A 19,711-nucleotide genomic window follows, 5' to 3' on the forward strand; every position below is an offset into this window, starting at 1 on the left:
TAGGAAACATTGTGTAGTTTGTTGTGTGAAAAGAATCTCTGGGCCTAAAGGATACGAATAAGTGTTGAATCCTTTTAGCTGCAGATTCCATAGATCTCCTCTAGTGGGGATAAGCAATTGGATTTAAACCTCTGGGAGTTGCAACAAGTCATTATAAGTAGCTGCAGATGCGAATGTATTGTGAATCCCAAATGAGAACACCTCCTCTGGGCACATAGTCTCTCAAATAACTGTGCACCAATTATGCTGAAATGTGTCTATTACACTAAACGTTTTTGGAGAAGAGATGGGCACTGTTCAAACTGTACACAGCGATTAGGCTTGTCTCAGCCATCAACAGAATTGTGATTAGCCGAAGAGCGTAACTAATATTTTTGCATTTGTGTAGCACTCAGTGTTTCCCAGAGAACTGTATTTATCCAGCAGATGGCACCAGAGATAGAGAGGATGTTGATCAGGGGTGGCAAAATCACAACTCCTAATAGCATGCGTTGCAGGGTAAAAAAAGAAGCAGTTCTGGGCATGTATGAACCTAAGCAGATGGTTGTGTAGGCCATACTGCTAAGTATAAATGTCCAGGCTGGTTTCATTGGACTGCGCTTTGAGCAAGCAAATCTAACCTGCGCAATAAAGTTGCCGAATGCTAAAGAGTAAATTAGTTTTGAGGTAGAAAAAACCTACAAGTACTATTTCTCCTCCTTGGTAGTAGAAATAGGCCCCATCCACACTGTCATATAACATAGAGATTATCTGCTCTGAACTGGATTATATGGCAATGAGGACTCATATAATCCAGTTCAAAGCAGATAGTAAAGGTAAAGGTTGTCCCCTGACATTAAGTCCAGTTGTGTCCGACTCTAGGAGGTGATGCTCATCTCCATTTCTCAGCCAAAGAGCTGGTGTTGTACGTAGACACCTCCAAGGTCATGTGGCTGGCATGGAGCACCCTTACCTTCCCATCGGAGTGGTAACTATTGATCTACTCACATTTGCATGTGTTTGAACTGCTAGGTTGGCAGAATCTGGGGCTGACAGCAGAAGCTCATGCCACTTCCCGGATTCAAACCTGTGACCTTTTGGTCAACTCAGCAGCTCAGCGGTTTAACCCACTGTGCCACCGGGGGCTCCGATAATGTGGATTATTTGCTTTGATAATCTCAATTATATGTCAGTGTAGAAGGGGCCATAGCTAACTACTTGTTGTCAGCCTGGCACCTCAAAATCAGCTGCCTTTGGTGGAAACAGGCTTATGTGCAGAGTTGGTGTGGGTGTTACTACTGCTTCCACTCAAGCAAGAATTCGAGGCCTTCCATGATATTTTCTTTCAACCCTGCAATTTTTAGCACTGCAGGGAATGAGACAATGAAAGCCACCCAGATCAGGAGCCTCTATATATGCTGTGTTTGCATTTCCATGGTAACTTTGCCTGCCCCTTTTCTTTGGATGCCCATTCTGTAAATGCTCAACTGAGTATTAAGTTATTACAATGCTAGAAATTTTGAGACTGAAGGAGCAGTTCATGGGGGCATATTTTTGAGGGAGCAAAGCCTTTAGCTTCCCAATAGCTACATCCTGGCATTTGTTCATTCCATATATAACAGTGGAGATATGGGAAAATGTAAGGGGGCTTCTAGACACACAGTTCCTAGAATTGATAAAATTATAGCTCTTTGCTATCTGTTAGCTGTGGAGCTGCAGTTGATTTTCTCCCCTAATGTACAATATACATTTTCTATGTGTACAGCCTACTGTGTTCAGTCTACATCCAAGCCCAGTTCTAGCACAGTCCTAGCACTAATGTTCCACCTGAACATTGAGAAGAACTTCCTAACTGTGAGAGCTGTTTAGCAGTGGAACTCTCTGCCCCGGGGAGTGGTGGAGGTTCCTTTTTTGGAGGCTTTCAAACAGAGGCTGGATGGCTATCTGTCGGGGGTGCTTTGAATGAGATTTTCCTGATTCTCGGCAGAATGAGGTTGGACAGGATGGCCTACAAGGTCTCTTCCAACTCTAGGATTCTGTAATTCTAATTTACTGTTTTCTTTGCTTTTTGAAACATTGATATGTGTTTTGAGTTATTCCCAAGTTAATTTGTCACAGCCTAGTCCACAATCACTAATTTTTGCAGCATAAATTTTAAATAGTGTGGAAATATTTCATGCGTATATAAAAATGAAATATCAAAAAAGGAACATCCTTGCAGTATTATACCTTTTTAAAGTAATGAACAATTTAGTATGGTAACTAATAGCAATGACTGGTAAGGGTTTTTTTTTTTTTTGCTAAATAAAATGATTTTTGAAGTTACCTTTGTGTGAAAGAATTCCATACCTTTGTAATGCCATTTTTTCTCATTAAAGTAGTATTAAAGGAACATAGTGTTGTAACACTCTTCTGTTTAAATGATATATCACTGCCAATTTTCTGTTTTTTAAAGGAAATAGCCAGAAAAATGCTTTGGCACTGTTCAAAAGATCCCTTTATAAAAATGAATGAATGGTTAATTAAAGTGGTGACATTATCTGCAAAGGTTTTACCAAATGTGTGTTGAGCTTGGAGTGGACACTGCTGATCTTTCTTCCCAGGGAGATGGAGAGGAGGGATGAAAGATGGGGCTAATCTGATCTTATAGGGAAGACCCTCATTTCTTTCCTCTGACCATCTGTGTCTCTATGACAGCGTTTCTCAACCTGGGGGTCAGGACCCCTGGGGGGTCATGAGGGGGGTCAGAAGGGTTGCCAAAGACCATCAGAAAACACAGAATTTTCTGTTGGTCATGGGGGTTCTATGTAGGAAGTTTGGCCCAATGCTATCATTGGTGGGGTTAAGAATGCTCTTTGATTGTAGATGAATGATAAATCCCAGCAACTACAACTCCCAAATGTAAAGGTCTATTTTCCCCAAACTCTCATCAATGCTCACACTTGGGCATATTGAGTATTCATGCCATGTTTGGTGCAGATCCATCATTGTTTGAGTTCATGGTGCTCTCTGGATGTAAGTGAACAACCCCAAAACTCAAGGCCAATGCCCACCAAATCCATTATTTTCTCTTAGTCATGGGAGTTCTCTGTGTGAAGTTTGGTTCAATTCCATCATTGGTGGAGTTCAGAATGCTCTTTGATTGTAGGTTAACTATAAATCCCAGCATGACAATATCCTGAATGACAATATCAATCCCCCCTAACTCCACCATTCAAATTTGGGAGAAAAGGCATGGCCAGACTTACCTGGCCAAAGAAGTTGCGGTGCTGGGCGTTCCCCACCGCCATTCTTGCCGGAGGGGGGCTTCTTCCTCCCAGAAGCCCCCTCGGATGGCGGGAAGGTTTCCCGCCGGTGGGGCAGGGGGCCAATGGGGCATCTGGCCACGCCCACCTCAGGTGAGGCCTGAGCTGGCCTCACCCTCCCGGGGGCAGCCTTTATAAGGCTGCTCCTGGCTCACAGGCAGGCACTCGGCCTGCAACAGCTGATTACCCATGGTTCCCTGGCTCAGGGCGTATCCCAACAGGATGGCCGCATCCTTCCTCGAAGAGGGTTTCTCCTCTGGTTTTCGCATCCCTGCCATGGGACCTAGGAGGGCATGCACCTCGGGCAATTTAAAATCAGCGGCCCAGTTACCTGAGGTGCTCAGCGGTAAGATCGCTAAGGAACTCGCCGCAGGGAGAATCGCTGGCCCTTTCCATGCCCCCCCCTGGACAATTTCAGGGTCTCCCCTCTTGGGGTGGTCCCTAAGAAGGCCCCAGGCGAGTTCCGTCTTATCCACCACCTTTCTTACCCAAAAGGGGCTTCGGTCAACGATGCCATCCCTCCTGAGCTCTGCTCAGTCAAGTACGCCTCCTTTGACCATGCTGTCAACTTGGTGCAGGCCAAGGGACCAGGGGCCCTGATGGCAAAATGCGACATTCAGTCAGCATTTCGGCTCCTCCCAGTCCACCCGGAGGACTTCAACCTCCTGGGATTCAAATTTAATGGCCTGTGGTACTATGACAAGGCCATGCCCATGGGCTGCGCAGTCAGCTGCGCAGCCTTCGAGACGTTCAGCACCTTCCTCGAATGGGTCACCAAGACCCTTACCCACTCCAGTTCCATCACTCATTACCTGGATGACTTTCTCTTTGTGGGATCACGGGGTAGCGGGGAGTGCACCCACCTGCTCAACACTTTCAAGGCATTGTCCAGGGTATTCGGCATCCCCCTAGCACAGGAAAAAACCGAGGGCCCCTCCACATCCCTGGTATTCCTGGGGATCCAGTTGGATTCTGTTCGGGGCCTGTCTTGCCTGCCGGCGGACAAACTGTCCGCGCTGCGGGCCCGCATCGAAGAGGCAGCCCGCAGCAAGAAGGTAACCCTGAAGGAGTTGCAGGCCCTCCTGGGCCACCTCAATTTCGCCTGCAAAGTGGTGTCCCCGGGTAGGCCCTTCTGCGCTCGTCTCGCACGGGCAACGGCTGGGGTGCGCGCCCCCCACCACAGGATCCGCGTGACGCAAGGTATGCGAGAAGATCTCAGGGTGTGGCTCCAGTTTCTGAAGGGGTTCAATGGGGTGTCCATGTGGCAGTCCAGGTGGGAGCTCGGGGCCGAGTTGCAGGTACATTCGGATGCAGCAGGGAGTATCGGTTTCGGGGTTTTCCTGCAAGGTCACTGGTGCGCTGCCAAATGGCCAGAGAGCTGGAGCAAGGGTAACATCCTCAGGGATCTCACTTTCCTCGAGTTTTTCCCTATCCTTGTGGCAGTGCGTATCTGGACCAACCTGTTTCGGGACAAGAGGGTGCGGTTCTGGTGTGACAACCAGGCGGTGGTTAGGGTAGTCAATCGGCAGTCTTCCAAATCGCCCAGGGTAATGAGGCTGGTCAGGCACTTTGTCTTATTATGTTTGGAGGCTAATATCACCTTCTCAGCGCAGTATATTCCAGGCGTGAACAATGAAGTAGCCGATGCATTGTCCCGCTTCCAGGAGGACAGGTTTCGCTCCCTAGCACCAGGCGCAGATGTCCTGCCCACAAGCTTCCCACCAGACCTGTGGACCCTTGGAGATGGGAAGCCTGGACAGGACTGATGGACTCCGTCGCGCCGGCGACGCAGAAGGCATACCGGGCAGCCATGGCAAAATTCACCAAGTTCAGGCTGGAAGTTGGATACGGCAGTAAGTGGCCAGCATCTGAGGACGAGGTCATACACTTCCTCATCCACCAGAAGAGAAACAATGTGACAGGGCATTCCATGCGTCTCCAGTTGGCTGGGATTGCCTTCTACAGCAAAGCTGCCGGGTTTGGCGATCCGTGCCAAGCATTCAGAGTCAGGAAGCTCCTCTGGAGTTGGAGGAAGCGCGCACCCAGGCAACGGGACACCAGGCGCCCCTTATCATACAAGACCCTCAAGCAAATCGTCCAGGCCCTCAAGAGGATCTGCCCCTCCCGATATGAAGTTAAGTTATTCACTGCAGCCTTCACAACGGCTTTCTTTGGGGCCCTTCGGCTGGGGGAGGTGGTGGCCAATTCCAAAGCTGACGCCTCTAACAGGGCCCTGCAGCTCAGGGACATCTCAGTCCAGGACAACGCCCTGGCACTGAGGATCCGCAAGTCCAAGACTGACCAACTGGGAAAAGGGGTCTCACTGCACATACGGGGTTTGGAACCAGGACATTTGTGCCCCGTGCAGTCCCTTTCCAGGTTCCTGACCACGAGAGGCCCTACCCCTGGCTTCCTTTTCATTCACCGAGACGGCAGCCCTCTCACACGTTACCAGTTCATGGCTGTTTTCCGAGGAGCCCTCCAGCATTTGGGCCTCCCTCGGACGGAATTTGGTGGGCACTCCTTTAGGATAGGAGCGGCCACCACAGCTGCTGCGGGTGGTGTCCCTGTCGAAGTAATAAAATCCATGGGGCGCTGGAAATCCTCAGCTTATGCATCCTATATCAGGCCGGGCCTTCTCCTTGAAGGAACCCGATCTGCCGGCTGTTCCTTTTCTTCCACCGACAGGTCAGCTATGGTCGAGAAAGAAGGAAGGAGTGATGCACGGAATAGGAGTGGAACGGCGGCAGTCAAGTGGCAGCAGGACTAGGATGCACGCTGAGGACTTGGTCGGTGAACGGAGGCGTGCTGGAAAGGACAACGGGCGGCAGGAGGAAGGAGTTCCGCCCGCATTAGATGCAGCCCCTTGAGCAAGCAAGAACAGTACTGGAGGACTCATGATGGCCAGTGTGGCATTTGGGCTACTTTATTGAGCAGGCTCTGGGGTTGGCGGCAAGGGGGGTGTGGTTCCCACCCCCCCACTTGTTGTGGCGTGGGGCATGGGCCCTGGATCTGGTTTGGTACCCCCCCTAGCGGTTAGGGGGGGACGCCCGGTGGTTCCAGGGGTGCCAGGTTGCGTTGCCTGGTATTGTGCCGGCGGCACCCCTGATGTGTTTGGGATCGGGCAGTATTGGGCTGCCCGATCATGATCCAGGACCCATGCTTGGCTGCCAACCCCTTGTCCTGTTATCAATAAATGAGTTGTGGCCATTGTTTTCCCCACATCTTGTGTGAGTGTCTTATTGGGTTGGCTGTGGGAGGCGTATCGCACGTGCACACGCAAAAGGCATGGCCAGACTTACCTGGCCAAAGAAGTTGCGGTGCTGGGCGTTCCCCACCGCCATTCTTGCCGGAGGGGGGCTTCTTCCTCCCAGAAGCCCCCTCGGATGGCGGGAAGGTTTCCCGCCGGTGGGGCAGGGGGCCAATGGGGCATCTGGCCACGCCCACCTCAGGTGAGGCCTGAGCTGGCCTCACCCTCCCGGGGGCAGCCTTTATAAGGCTGCTCCTGGCTCACAGGCAGGCACTCGGCCTGCAACAGCTGATCCACCCCACCCACCCTGCAATCAGTTTTTGTTTTCTTTGGCAGTTTACTTGTGTTGTGTTTTCCTGTCATGGTTACCTGTTTACTGTTACCTGTTTGTGGTATGCTCCATTGTCACAACTCCGTGTTGGCGTGGGGCATGGGCCCTGGATCTGGTTTGGTACCCCCCCCTAGCGGTTAGGGGGGGACGCCCGGTGGTTCCAGGGGTGCCAGGTTGCGTTGCCTGGTATTGTGCCGGCGGCACCCCTGATGTGTTTGGGATCGGGCAGTATTGGGCTGCCCGATCATGATCCAGGACCCATGCTTGGCTGCCAACCCCTTGTCCTGTTATCAATAAATGAGTTGTGGCCATTGTTTTCCCCACATCTTGTGTGAGTGTCTTATTGGGTTGGCTGTGGGAGGCGTATCGCACGTGCACACGCAATTGGGTATTTGTGCCTAATTTGGTTCAGTGAATGAAAACACATCCTGCATATCAGATATTTACATTATGATTCTTGACAGTAGCAAAATTACAGTTGTGAAGTAGCAACAAAAACAATTGTATAGTTGGGGGTCACCTCAGCATGAGGAACTGTATTAAAGGGTCATGGCATTACGAAGATTGAAAACCACTAGGGCAGTGGTTCTCAACCTGTGGGTCCCCAGATGTTTTAACCTTCAACTCCCAGAAATCCCAACAGCTGGTAAACTGGCTGGGATTTCTGGGAATTGTAGGCCAAAACACTTGGGGACCCACAGGCTGAGAACCACTGCACTAGGAGAAGGAAGACTCATTTCTTCCCTCTATGATCTTATTTGCCTCCCCACCTTTCCTTCCATCCTTGATCTTTCCCATCCATCCAGGAGCGATGTTCAAAGTATGCCAAGTCCCTAGAAGATATTTGGGGAACGTCTTCAGTGTCTGGGTTACATTTGGCCCTTCCAACCTCTACCTCTCCTTCCTCGCTGCTGTTTGAATTTGGAGAGAATCTGTTCTTGGAATTAAGCCTTCACTGACAGTGTCTGCAAATAAATGCCTTGGTTTGTCCACTCTAAAATGCTGTGTTAAGTGCAGCATTATTGTAATTGTTCTTTGTGTTGAGCCAGTGCTGCTAAAAGCCAGAGTTGGCTTTATGAATGCTGCGGAGGTTTAATCTGTTTTTCCAAAATGCTGCATCTGAGCAGGCCTAGTGTTTTATTCACTTGAAATAAATAACTTCTGTCTCTCAACAGAACAACCAAATGGAAAGGGAAACCTCTCAAGCAAAGGGCTGCTGGTAAAACCAAGCTGGTGCTTCAAAATGATTTTTGTTTAAAAAAAGGAGCCCTTTATGTTGGTGTTGTGCTGTGTGCTGTTGCAGTAAATACTGAATGAAAAAGCAAAAGAAATGAGGACACCCATGCAAGTGAGAAAAGTACTGGACAAAAAATGTGAGGAAAGGGCCACTTAGAGCTGCTTGAGTGTTAGTTAGCACACTTTCAAGATTGCTTTCAGAGTGTAGGCCTCTTCAATACTTTGTACAAGACTTCTTTTAATACTTTTCAGATGGAGGCTATGACGATGAAGGCAGCATGACGAAACCATGTGGTAAGTGTTGGATGGGGTTACACTCCCCCTGAAGGTGCAGGTTTGTACTTTGGGAGTTCTGGACTCATTGCTGAGCCTGGAACCCCAGGTCTCAGCGGTGGCTGAGGGGCTTTTCCACAATTAAAACTTGTGCACCAGCTGTTGCCGTATCTTGGGATGTCTGACTTGGCCACAGTTGGTCCATGCTCTGGTTACACCCTGCATAGATTACTGCAACGCATTCTACATGGGGTTGCTTTTGAAAACTGCTTGGAAACTACAATTGGTCCAATGGGCAACAGCCAGGTTGCTCATGGGAGCGGCGTACAGGGAGCATATCACCCCCCTGTTACATCAGCTCCACTGGCTACCGAGCACCATTCAAAGTGCTGGCTTAACCTATAAAGCCTAAACAGTTCTGGACCAGCCTACCTGTCCGAACATATCTCCCCCTATGTACCATCTCAGAGATTAAGGATATCTGGGAGGCCCTGCTTTTGGTCCCACCTTTTTTGCAAGCGCGGTTGGTGGGGACGAGAGACAGGGCCTTCTCAGTGGTGGCCCCTTGGTTGTGGAACTCCCTCTCTAGTGATATTAGAGCAGCCCCCTCCCTCCTAGTGTTTAGAAAGAGAGTTAAAACCTGGCTCTGGGAGCAGCCATTTGAAAAATAGAGCAGTGCAGGAATGTTAGTATGGAATATGTGCAATTTGACTACAGATTTGCCTTTAGACTATGACTCTGGATGATGTGATTCATTAAAAAGTATTTTATTATGCTTATTATCTTTTAATTTTAACTTACATTTTAACTGATATTGTATGTTTTAAGTCGTGGGTAGCGGAAAGGCGGGTAGAGAAAGGCGGGATATAAATAAGGAAAATAAATAAATAAATAAGTGACTTACCAATTGTTTGCAGGTTCTTCTTTGCTTCTTTTACTGGAACTCTGAAATCTACTCTGAAATCCACCAACTGAAATTCCCTCTCTTTCCTTTCCCACCCAGCCTTAGTGAAGCCCAAGACCTGGCAGAAGGCTACCAGACTTCCAACTATAAGGTCAGTAGTCATGTTGCAGCTGTTGCTAGATGTAACATGAGGATCAGAGACAGCCATCCAGTGTCCATGGGCCACCTGAGCCCAGGAAGCATGGGATTGCTGTTGGGACAGCTGAGGACAATTTCATTTATGCACTCTCACATTTCATTGCGTAATAGCCACATTCCTCCTTAATCAAAAAGGGGGTGCAACTATTACGTGAGGAAAAAAAGCTGTCTTTGATTCTCCAGTTTCTGTTTGTTTTTAATAAAATACTTTACCTCTGAAAGAGAAGGCGGAGGGATGATCCAGCCTCAAACAAACAGTTCCATTTCTGTTTTTTAAATATAAAAACAACAACTACAGAGTCATTTTGAACCTTCCTTCCTTCCTTCCTTCCTTCCTTCCTTCCTTCCTTCCTTCCTTCCTTCCTTCACTGAAGGCAGTCTAAAAACTATAAAATGGAGGTCTCTGAAGCTCCATTCTCCTTTCCTTCCTCCTTTCTCCAAAGAGCACAATTTCAGGTTTTGTAAACTGCTTTGTCCTGGAAGGAGGGAGGCAGGAGGCAGGGGAAGGGAACAGTGCAGCTCCAGAGACCTCAGTTTTATCGTTTTAAAACTGTCTTGCCACCAGAGAAAGAAAAAAGGGAGAATGGAGCCCCCAGTGGTGCAATGGGTTAAACCCTTGTGCCGGCAGTACTGCTGACTGAAAGGTCAGTGGTTCAAACCTGGGGAGCAGGGTGAGCTCCCATCTGTCAACTCCAGCTTCTCATGCAGGGACATGAGAGAAACCTATCACAGGATGGTAAAACATCATGGCATCCTCTGGGGAATGTTCTTGCAGACAGCCAATTCTCTCACACCAAAAGCGACTTGCAGTTTATCAAGACACTCCTGACACGAAAAAAAAAAGCCCCAAATATCTCGACCTAATCCATGAATGGTCTTTGCACGCACAGATCTTATATGTGCTATGGATAAAATAATCAAGCTGCATGCCTTTTATTTTCAAAAGCTTTTAATAGTACATATTTGTTTTTGTCATCTGTAAAGATTTACACTCATTAAAAAAACATTTAATCCAATTCATTCCACCTTTTATTGTCCTGACCAAACGCCCGGTTTTAGGTCTCTATACCTGATACAGTATAACAATATATTAACCATTAAATACAAAGTTCTAAAATAGTTACTTAGTTGTTAATGGACGTTGGAACCGTGGCTACTCTAGTAATTTCTGTGAAAGATTCTATGTGGGTTATTATAGCCAATGGGACACAGAAGGGGAAACTGAGGCATACTTTACAAATGTAAACCTCATTTTCTAGACCAAAACCAAACATTAGTTTGAGTGCAATCTACTGAAGCCAAAAAACGTTTTTCTTCTTTCTTCCAAATTATTTACAGTTTAAATAACCTGTAATCTATCTAAAAGTTATAGAAATACTATGTGCAATGTTTGCAAGTATGGAATTTACATAGTCTTTTTTTGCCTCAAACATGGTAGCAAATCTTTACCCTTACAATATACACTGGCAAAACCGGAATATTCTCTTCTACCAGTATACAGTAAATCCACAATATTAAAGTGCTGGTGTGCTTGAAAACAAATTGGATAGTACTTGTCATTAGAGATTTGTTAGGGATAATATGCTGTAGGTTAATACATTTCCAAAAGGACCTTAGCATCACAGATCAAGGGAAATCCAGTTCTAAACACACTCAGATGCCGAAGTCCTACTGAAGTCTATAGGTAGGTATCATAAACATAGAAAACAATGACTTCAACCAATCAATCCCCTTAGGGTTTTAAACAATTATATGATACCACATTTGTTACTTGTCAGGAGAGCTGTCAACTGATTCAGAATTTGTATCAGATTAGCTTTGAAACTAATCAATCAATGAACAGTGGATTGTTAATTACTTAACATCTGATCAAAACCACTAATAGGAACCCCCCCCCCACTTTTTCTGCTATGTATATATATATATGTGTGTGTGTGTGTGTGTGTATCTGCAAATTGGTCATTAACTCTAAGTGCTACTCTGTCATCCAGATACTGTTCTGCATCATTTTTTTTTTGTGTATGTGGGATAGCTGAAAAAGCTTGATAAGCTCTACGGCCCAACATGGTAGATCTAACTTGTTGCCCACCTGACTGTTAATTCTCTTTGTGTATGTGCTGCACATGAGATTAAATATGTGCAACAGGAACCTAATTATGTATATTCAGATGTCTCAATGAAAATGATAATGTGCCTTTGTTTATTAGTCACACAACTGAAATGACTGAAACTTACAACCCTACTTCTTACCTATGACAGATAGCTTCATTGCATACAAACATACCCCATCAGTGGGGAACAGACTTGCACATCACTATTCTATCAAGTGTATGACTAAATTAAAGCTGGGTAGGATGATAGAGAGAAGTTTGGAATTGAGGTGGCTGGTAGAGCAAAGCTGGTCAGCATGGAAAAGTAACTGATCACAATACTTGTAATTGCATTATTAAATTGGCTCCAAATTCTCCACCAGAAAATAAATATGGGTGCAGGCAGGGCAAACACAATTCAGTGATAGCAGTGGTCAGCTTTTTCTTGCTTTTGGAGGGGATTTCAGAGGGACCTTTGAGGTGATTTATCCTCCTTGTCCCCTATGGGTATCATGCCAGTTAAGCTCATTTTATTAACGCCATTGGTGTCAGCAGGAGCTGCAGCTGTAACAAGGGATACAAGAATTAATGCATTTTGACACAATTTTAACTGCCATGACTCAAGGTATGGAATCCTGTGTAGTTTTACAAGGCCTTTAGCCTTCTCTGTCAACCACTATTGGTCCCTCACAAAACTACAACTCCCCAGGATTCTATAGCCTTGAGCTATGGCAGTTAAAGTGTGGTCACACTGCATTCATTTTACAGTGTAGATGCACCCAAGAAGACTATAATAGGTCTGAGTGACCTGTTCCAATGGGGAAATCTCTTACCTAAGATCCACTGAAATGTTGACATTGTCTAAGCTTGTGGTGGTTGTTGGTTGCATCTATGAAGAACTGATCACGTGACTAGCTTCCATGAAATGTGTTTAGAACTGGGTGTCAAAAGAGGGCATCTATACTATAGAATTAATGCAGCTTGGCACCATTTTAACTGCCATGGCTCAATGCTGTAGAATCATGGAATTTGTAGTTTATAAGGCCTTCTCTGTCAAAGAGCGATGGTGCCTCACCAAACTACAAATCTCAAGGTGCCATTGCATTGAGCCATAGAAGTTAAAGTTGTGTTAAATTGCATCAGTTCTACAGCATAGCTGCACCCAAAGAATACTTGTTACTCTATTACAAGGTACCCTTCACGTTGGAAATTCAAGTGAAAACAACTCAAAATGCCCGATCTGGGCTCAAAACCCTTACACTAACATATGAAATCTCTGCCCTCTTCTTTTTCAATAATGTTTGACAGGCTTAACAATTGATATACTGATTTCTATAAAAATACAAAAAAAAAAAAAAACCAACGTAAGTATTCTACAGAATGTGTGTTTATCTAATTATAATATTTTGCTTGTTTTTTAAAAAAAAGTCAAATCTGAAGTTTAAAAAAGCCCATTGCAAAGGTATTTGAATGAAGATTATTGCACACACTGTTGTATGGTAACTGGATTTTCAAAAGGGCAACTAGAAAATATTAGTATCACAAAGTACTTTACACACATTATTTTTCCAACTGCATTAGCTTACAGTAGGCTATGTATTGATTTTTCTTTATTAAACATGATCTATGAAGCAAACCATTTGCTTTATTGATATTTATACAACATTTCAGAGTGGGGAAATCCTCAAGCATGGAAAAAGAATACCTTGAAACGTTTTAGGCTACATGTTACAGTTTTTGCTATATCAGTGTAAATTACATTTTGCACCACATTTTTATCCTAAAATATTGCACGTTGCACTAACCAGGAGTGACACGCTCTGTGTAAACATTGTTGATTCAGTTGCAGCCAGATCAATATTGTACGTTTTGACTAATGATGAAATTAGGTACCATTACCGGGTTGACTTATCTCACCGCTTCATTGTCAGAGATCTTTATGCAAAAGTTTGAGGCTACGAATATGGAGTGGCTCAAGATCATTCTGGCTTGCCCACCTCACTTTGGATATCTATGCATTACATTGGCTTGCCACATTAATAGTGTACTCACTGCATGTATAGGACTATTCATACCATCTGTACATCAGAGAAAAGGAACCTTTAGGGGTTTAGAGAGGATGCACCCCTACTATATTTCATCTGCAACATTTTAAAAAAGGTTTTTTAAAATAACTTCTATGGTTTGAGGGTTTACTTGCTCTTTTTAGGTTTTTTTAAATTGTATCTCTTGGACCTAAATCAGTGGTGGGTAGTTAAAAACATGACAAAATTGTCTTTACTCCTTCAAGGATATGGGTAGATTAAAAAGAATTGAGGGGTGCAGCAGGACTTGGAGGGTCTCAAAACTGCCTTCAAGGCTAAGTGTGGCTCATGGGTGGCTTCTGTCCACCCCTGACAGATGTAGAAGGCCCTTATGTAAACATGATGGGTACAGTGATATCAAAAGCACGGTGGTATGCATGGAGTAACGTAGCAAAAGAAGGGAGCATGATCAAGTTCTACCGTATTGTGTAATCATAAATATCTACAGAGGGGTTTGATGTGTGGGTAAAATGATAAAAATTCAAAATGAAACACAAAAGATTGCAAACACTACACTCTGTGCTGCCATTGCTATTATCATATCTATTCCTTTACACACAAGCAGAGGAAATTACAATGAAGATGGCTTTGAAGGAATGACACCAACTCGGGTTTTATTTGCTGGTGATCATGCAGGTGGCAACACCGTGTTTTTGCAACTGTTTCTCAGCACTGAAGCATTCAAAATCTAAATGTCAGAATACAATTGATCGTCACTTTGGTAAATCCTCTAATTTAAATGGCAAGTTTAGCTTGGATATTTGATTCATTTCCAAGCTTAGCATGTGGATAATATGAGTTCAAAACATCGTTTCTTTTAACCCTAATTGGATTAACTGTGTATATCAAGACTGCAGTCCTAAATACATTTACAAAGAGTTAGGCTAAGCTGAAATCAGTGGCACTATTCCATGTGTGTGTTCATAAAAGCTAGGTTAACTCAATTGGATTGAAAAGTCTATAGAAAAGAGACATACCAGCACAGCAGTACATGTGAATGAAAGCTGCTGTGAATCCCTTCTGGGAAAGGGGGCGGGATATAAATAAAATGTATTTATTATTATTTGATACATAACAAGATTAGTACACAGCAAACAAGATCACTACGCTGACTTATTATTATTATTATTATTATTATTATTATTATTATTATTATTATACATGTGAATCTAAGCCACCCTGAATCCCTTCCAGGAGAGGGGTGGGATATAAATGATATTTATTATTATTATTATTATTATTATTATTATTATTATTATTATTATTATTTGGCCATCACAAACACTCACTAATTGTGACAATGCAGATCTCTGGATAAGCATGATAGCTCAATATCTTGTGAACAAGGAGTGGTATTCTTTGTTGATGGGTTAAAAGGTGGGTGTTAGCTTAGGCTAACTTTATCTTATAATCTTTTGGTTTACAGTCTTCTGCTGCTGAATATTTATATAGCAGAACATTCTACTTTTTTCTTCAACTTTTTGAGCTAACAGTAAAAATCAGTCTGGAGAATGAACCACTGTATTGGCTGGACATTTTCTCTGAGACATTCACAGCCCAGTTTCATTTCCAGCCTTGACTGGGAGATCACTGGGCAGTCCTCCATGTTCTCTCTCATTCTACACCAAAGGGTACACCAATTGTAACATTTTTAAAAATGTCTTTATTAGAATTTTGCATACAAGGCTGTAATGAAGTAGCAACTGGGATGCTGATGATCAGCTCTAGTTGGAGTGAAAGACAAACTATCCTTAGCCTAGACAATTTCTATTCTGGTTTGAGCTAGGACTATGCCAAGCACATTGCAAAACAGTTTGGGTTCACGAATCAGCTTGAAGATGGTGAGAGTGTTGCAGGCTCAAGTTAGCATTCTAGAGGACTAATCGCTTGCCAGAATGCACTTGAAATCTGAATGAAATCACTGGTAACATATAAGGGGTTAACGTAGTAATAAGTGAAGAATTAGAATACAAACCAATGAATTCAAATTACAAGACTAAAGATTCTACCTAGATATTAGGAAAAGTCTTTTTTTACTATCAGATCTTTTTGACAGAGGGTAGGGGACTTCTATTCTTTCAAGGTTTTTAAAGAGAGGTTGGATGGAAATCTCTCAGGAGTGTTTTAGTTGTGCATTTTATGTATGGCTGGGGGTTGGATTGAACCTCACCTCTAAGATTCTAAGGAGTTAACTTGCAACTGGGTCTTTCCTCCAATAACTATATAAAATTGCAAAATTGTAATTTAACTGGGGAAATCTGACTAACTTTTTTCAACACAATTGTAATATTTTTTTTAATGTCTTTATTAGAATTTTGCATACAAGGATGTAAAAAGGACGTGGGGGAGGTATAGGATAGTATAGAATAATTGTAAAAAAATTTCTACAGTAAAGAGAATGCAGCTTCACTAAATGGTAGATGGGAAAAATCACATTGCTGAAAGGTGACTTGTGCTTCTACCCTCATGCTCTGCTGTGGGTACTAAAGTGACAACAAGACAGATGGGAGGACAGTAAGCTTCAAAACACAGGCTAGCAGCTTGTGAAATCCCAAAAGTTCTTTTTTAAAGTATGGTCATCTAATAATTTCAGTTACTTTTGAGAGAAAGTAAACTCACATCTTTTTAGAAACTCCGACTGCTGAAATAAATAAAGCTTACCTCTGAATAAATGTATTTAGAACTGCACTGTTAAAATGCAAGAATTTAGCCTTATATTTAGATATAGTGTGGATGCCACCAGAGACCATGATTCATAAGGGAATAGCTGTGTTTAAATGATGTTCAGTTCAACCATGGTTATATTGAACAAGGATCAATCCTAATAACACCCAGAGACTTAATTTACGGTTTTTGGAATGCAACCGTATTGAAGTAACTATGTGCTGGGAACAGGAAGGGAGTGAATGGCCATTCAGTGATGGCACAGCAGTTGATGATTCAGGCAGATAGGTAGTATTCCACCTCTTGTGATTCATGGGAAATGAGTTGTACGGATCTGGACTAGTTTTGTAAGCAGTGGTATCCTTACTGGGTTTAGCTCTTCCACCAGAAAAAGAAATGGGATGCGGCTTCACATATTATGGCAGGACTCTCCACCATCACAAACTTTTCTCCTCTCCCAGGTCACATTCAGCATATGTATGAAGCGCAATGGAAGAGGAAGGTGGCCCTCATCCTAGACATTACTCAGGAATCACCATAGAACACAGAGCAAATACCTGGTACAGAAGATGTGGTCATGTATTGCCAAATGACAGATGAATTTTGTATACAAGAAACCTTTGAAAATCCTTCTACTGATTCCAGATGTTCTTCAGCATGTGTTCCTGCTTTACCTCTACATCATAATAAAAACCATTCTGGATATTATTTTATTGTTATCATTATTTTAAAAATGCCATTACAGTTGTAAAAAATATCCAAATGGCTATTTTCTACAGATGAATGAAATACATTATAATTGCAGATAGTTTCATTTCTGGTTGACTGTGGGACATATTTTTTTCCTCAGTAATGCACTAATGGCTACATCTTGTGCTTTGCAAAATAAAAAGTAAAAATGGGGGAGGGGATTAAATATAGATGTTTAAGGTTAAAATATTTATTGAACCCCGCCCCCTCCCCCCAAACATGATCTCAGGAATATTCTGAGATACATCAAACAGAAGAAATTAAACCAGGTCTTTAAGCCACAAAATGTACTACATCCTGCAATACTAGGTTCAATTAATTTAATAAAATAGAATATACATATAGACTCTGAACAATGTATTGCTTTTACCCAAGCAGAACATTTGCTTAAGTAAGCGTGATATAGCTTAACCATTCTTAATCCAGCTAGCTCTTTAAACTTTCTTTGGATTTTTTAAAAAAATCAGTGCCGTTTAGAATAGAGAGGTTTAATTTATTACATGAGGGAGAAAAGGAACTTTTGGCACCAGCAACAGAAAAGAAACAAACTTAAGGGTCCACATCTTTTTGATCAAAAGAAAAACTAGGGAGTGTCAACAAGTCTTTCTTTGGGGCTGGAGTTACTGACACACTCTCTGGGAGCGCGGAGTCCCCGGCATCCATGGAATCCTTGGAGTCCCAAGATGGCGCTCGCCTTCGTAAGCAGACGTCTGCGCTGGAGGGCGATGCCGTACGTGATCCCCTCAATAACAACCCCTGTTCATCGGGAGGATCTATTGATATACATGGAGGGCTCATTTTTTTCTTCGGCCGTGTTCCTTGCAAACCTTCCATTTCACTTAAGACCTGACTTATGAAGCCAGAAGAACTAGATGTGGAATGATGCTGAGGGCTGTTTTCCATGGAACAAATTTCTATGGAATGTCTCCTTTGATCATCTAACCAAGATGATGGTTTTTTAAGAAGACCCTGCGTATCTACACTGTAGCACTTCTTCAAGTCCTTCAAAGTAAGATTGCCACTGTTGCCCAAGTTTCTCTTAGGGGTCTCAGGTTGAACCACTGAAGAGGCACTCATGGCTGAACAAGTTCCTGAAGTAAAAGAGCTGTTTATTTCTGATACTTCTTGGTCCATCGGGTCTCCAGATAGCTCTTGAAGGGAGTCTGTACAGGCACACAAATCTGGAACGTGCTTGGATATGTTATACTGATTGCAGGAATGTTGTTGAGTACGAACACTTGATCGCCCCCAACTAGGTGAGTCTCTTGCATCTGAGGGCACCAGGGTGACAGACAGATCCTCAGCAGATGGAGTGGATAAATTGGGATCAGAGAGTTCACTCACCTCAGCATGGATGTTCTCTCGGCTCTCTGAGCTATGGGTGTCTGAGGAGTCATTCCGTATTGCCATCTGTATGGATGTGCCAAGGATTCAGAGGGGAACAGACGGCAATAGACAGAGAGGAAAAAGGTTAGTGCAGGCTAAATGCAAGTAGTAAGAGGCATTTCAGAGATCATCATGGGATTTTAAATCTGAATGCTACAGAAGTTTAGTCATAAATGTGAGAGTTAAAACACACTGCGATTCCTTCTGTTAAATTCCCCCTTGAGTCCTCCACTCTAGTGCAGGGACTTGTCAACACATGTAGAGACAGTGTCTCACTACCTTCATTGTAAGCGGTGTTTAATGTATAAAAATATCAATGTGTTTCTAGAACAGAATGGAAAAGTTGTCTTGCAGGTTTGCAGGAAGCCAGTCAGTGGCTGGAGATATTTGGAACTAGCAAGATGTTTGCTGATGGAGTGTGAGTCGCTGGCTTTCCTGTGGCATCTATAACTGAGCTTTTGTTCATGAGTGCCCACCAATGTTCTCAAACTTAGGCTGATTACCACTCCCACATATCAACCTCCACATCTAAAATGTTCATCTACATGATGTTAAACCGTTTCCACACTTTAAACCTGTTTCAAAGTGTTAACATATTTCATTTGAAAAATTTTATTGTTTAAAATTGTTTAATCTATTTTTACTGATTTGATTTGTCCAGAGAACTGTGTTAGAATGTAAACATTTTATTTTAATAATAATAACAGCACTCCATGCAGTCATGCCAGCCACATGACCTTGGAGGTGTCTATGGACAATGCTGGCTCTTCGGCACCAACCCCCAGAGTTGGACACAACTGGACTTAATGTGAGGGGAAAACCTTTACTAATATTATTTTAATAACAAATATGATATAATGCAAACATTTTATTTTAATAATAAATAAAAACAAATAAATCCATCAACTGGGTTAGAAATTCACTGAATAACTTCAATTTAAAGCACAAACAATCAGAGCTAAAGCTACAGCCCATCTTGAATCTTCTTGTTTTGGCAAGCATTTATATTGGGAAGCAGTCCTTGCTTTTTGACAGTTTGGCTTTAAGAGCGGACCCAGAGTGACTTTTGTTTTTATGATTCTGTAATTATTATTAGTTTTACGTGGCCTGGGTGGTGCTATTACATCAGAAGGCTAGGATATGCATAACATGTTCATCATCACCACTATCACTCTCATCTTGGGGTTACTGATAGCTATTGTGAAATTAAAATTAAATCATCCCAATATATAAAATATAGAAAATCTATAGCAAGAATAAC

The 19,711-nt window shown here is 43.3% G+C and overlaps 2 protein-coding genes and 1 long non-coding RNA gene across 13 annotated transcripts in view; 2 read left to right on the plus strand and 1 right to left on the minus strand.

The window, feature by feature from the left end:
- Window positions 1-5,049: 5,049 nt before the first annotated feature.
- LOC137096187 (integrase/recombinase xerD homolog) lies at window positions 5,050-6,054 on the plus strand. The gene has a single exon (XM_067464809.1). The coding sequence runs from the start codon at window positions 5,050-5,052 to the stop codon at window positions 6,052-6,054; it is 1,005 nt and encodes a 334-aa protein (XP_067320910.1).
- A 2,269-nt stretch (window positions 6,055-8,323) lies between these two features.
- Window positions 8,324-16,839, plus strand: LOC137096061 (uncharacterized). Its single transcript, XR_010909209.1, has 3 exons — window positions 8,324-8,395; window positions 9,378-9,429; window positions 16,776-16,839. It is a non-coding gene; the product is annotated as an uncharacterized lncRNA (long non-coding RNA).
- CACNA1G (calcium voltage-gated channel subunit alpha1 G) overlaps window positions 10,408-19,711 on the minus strand; it is a 420,834-nt gene continuing 411,530 nt past the window's right edge. For all 11 annotated transcript variants that reach the window (XM_060764775.2, XM_060764774.2, XM_060764777.2 and 8 more), the window contains one exon: window positions 10,408-18,474. In XM_060764775.2, the coding sequence (XP_060620758.2) occupies window positions 17,614-18,474 (861 nt within the window). In that variant the 3' untranslated portion in view covers window positions 10,408-17,613. The remainder of the gene's footprint in view (window positions 18,475-19,711) is intronic.

Source organism: Anolis sagrei, chromosome 2, assembly GCF_037176765.1.
Source record: "Anolis sagrei isolate rAnoSag1 chromosome 2, rAnoSag1.mat, whole genome shotgun sequence".
Taxonomy (NCBI): Eukaryota; Metazoa; Chordata; class Lepidosauria; order Squamata; family Dactyloidae; genus Anolis; species Anolis sagrei.

What these genes read in the sequence shown, in the direction of transcription:
- LOC137096187 (XM_067464809.1), top strand. Translation starts at nt 5,050, where the DNA reads ATGGACTCCGTCGCGCCGGCGACGCAGAAGGCATACCGGGCAGCCATG.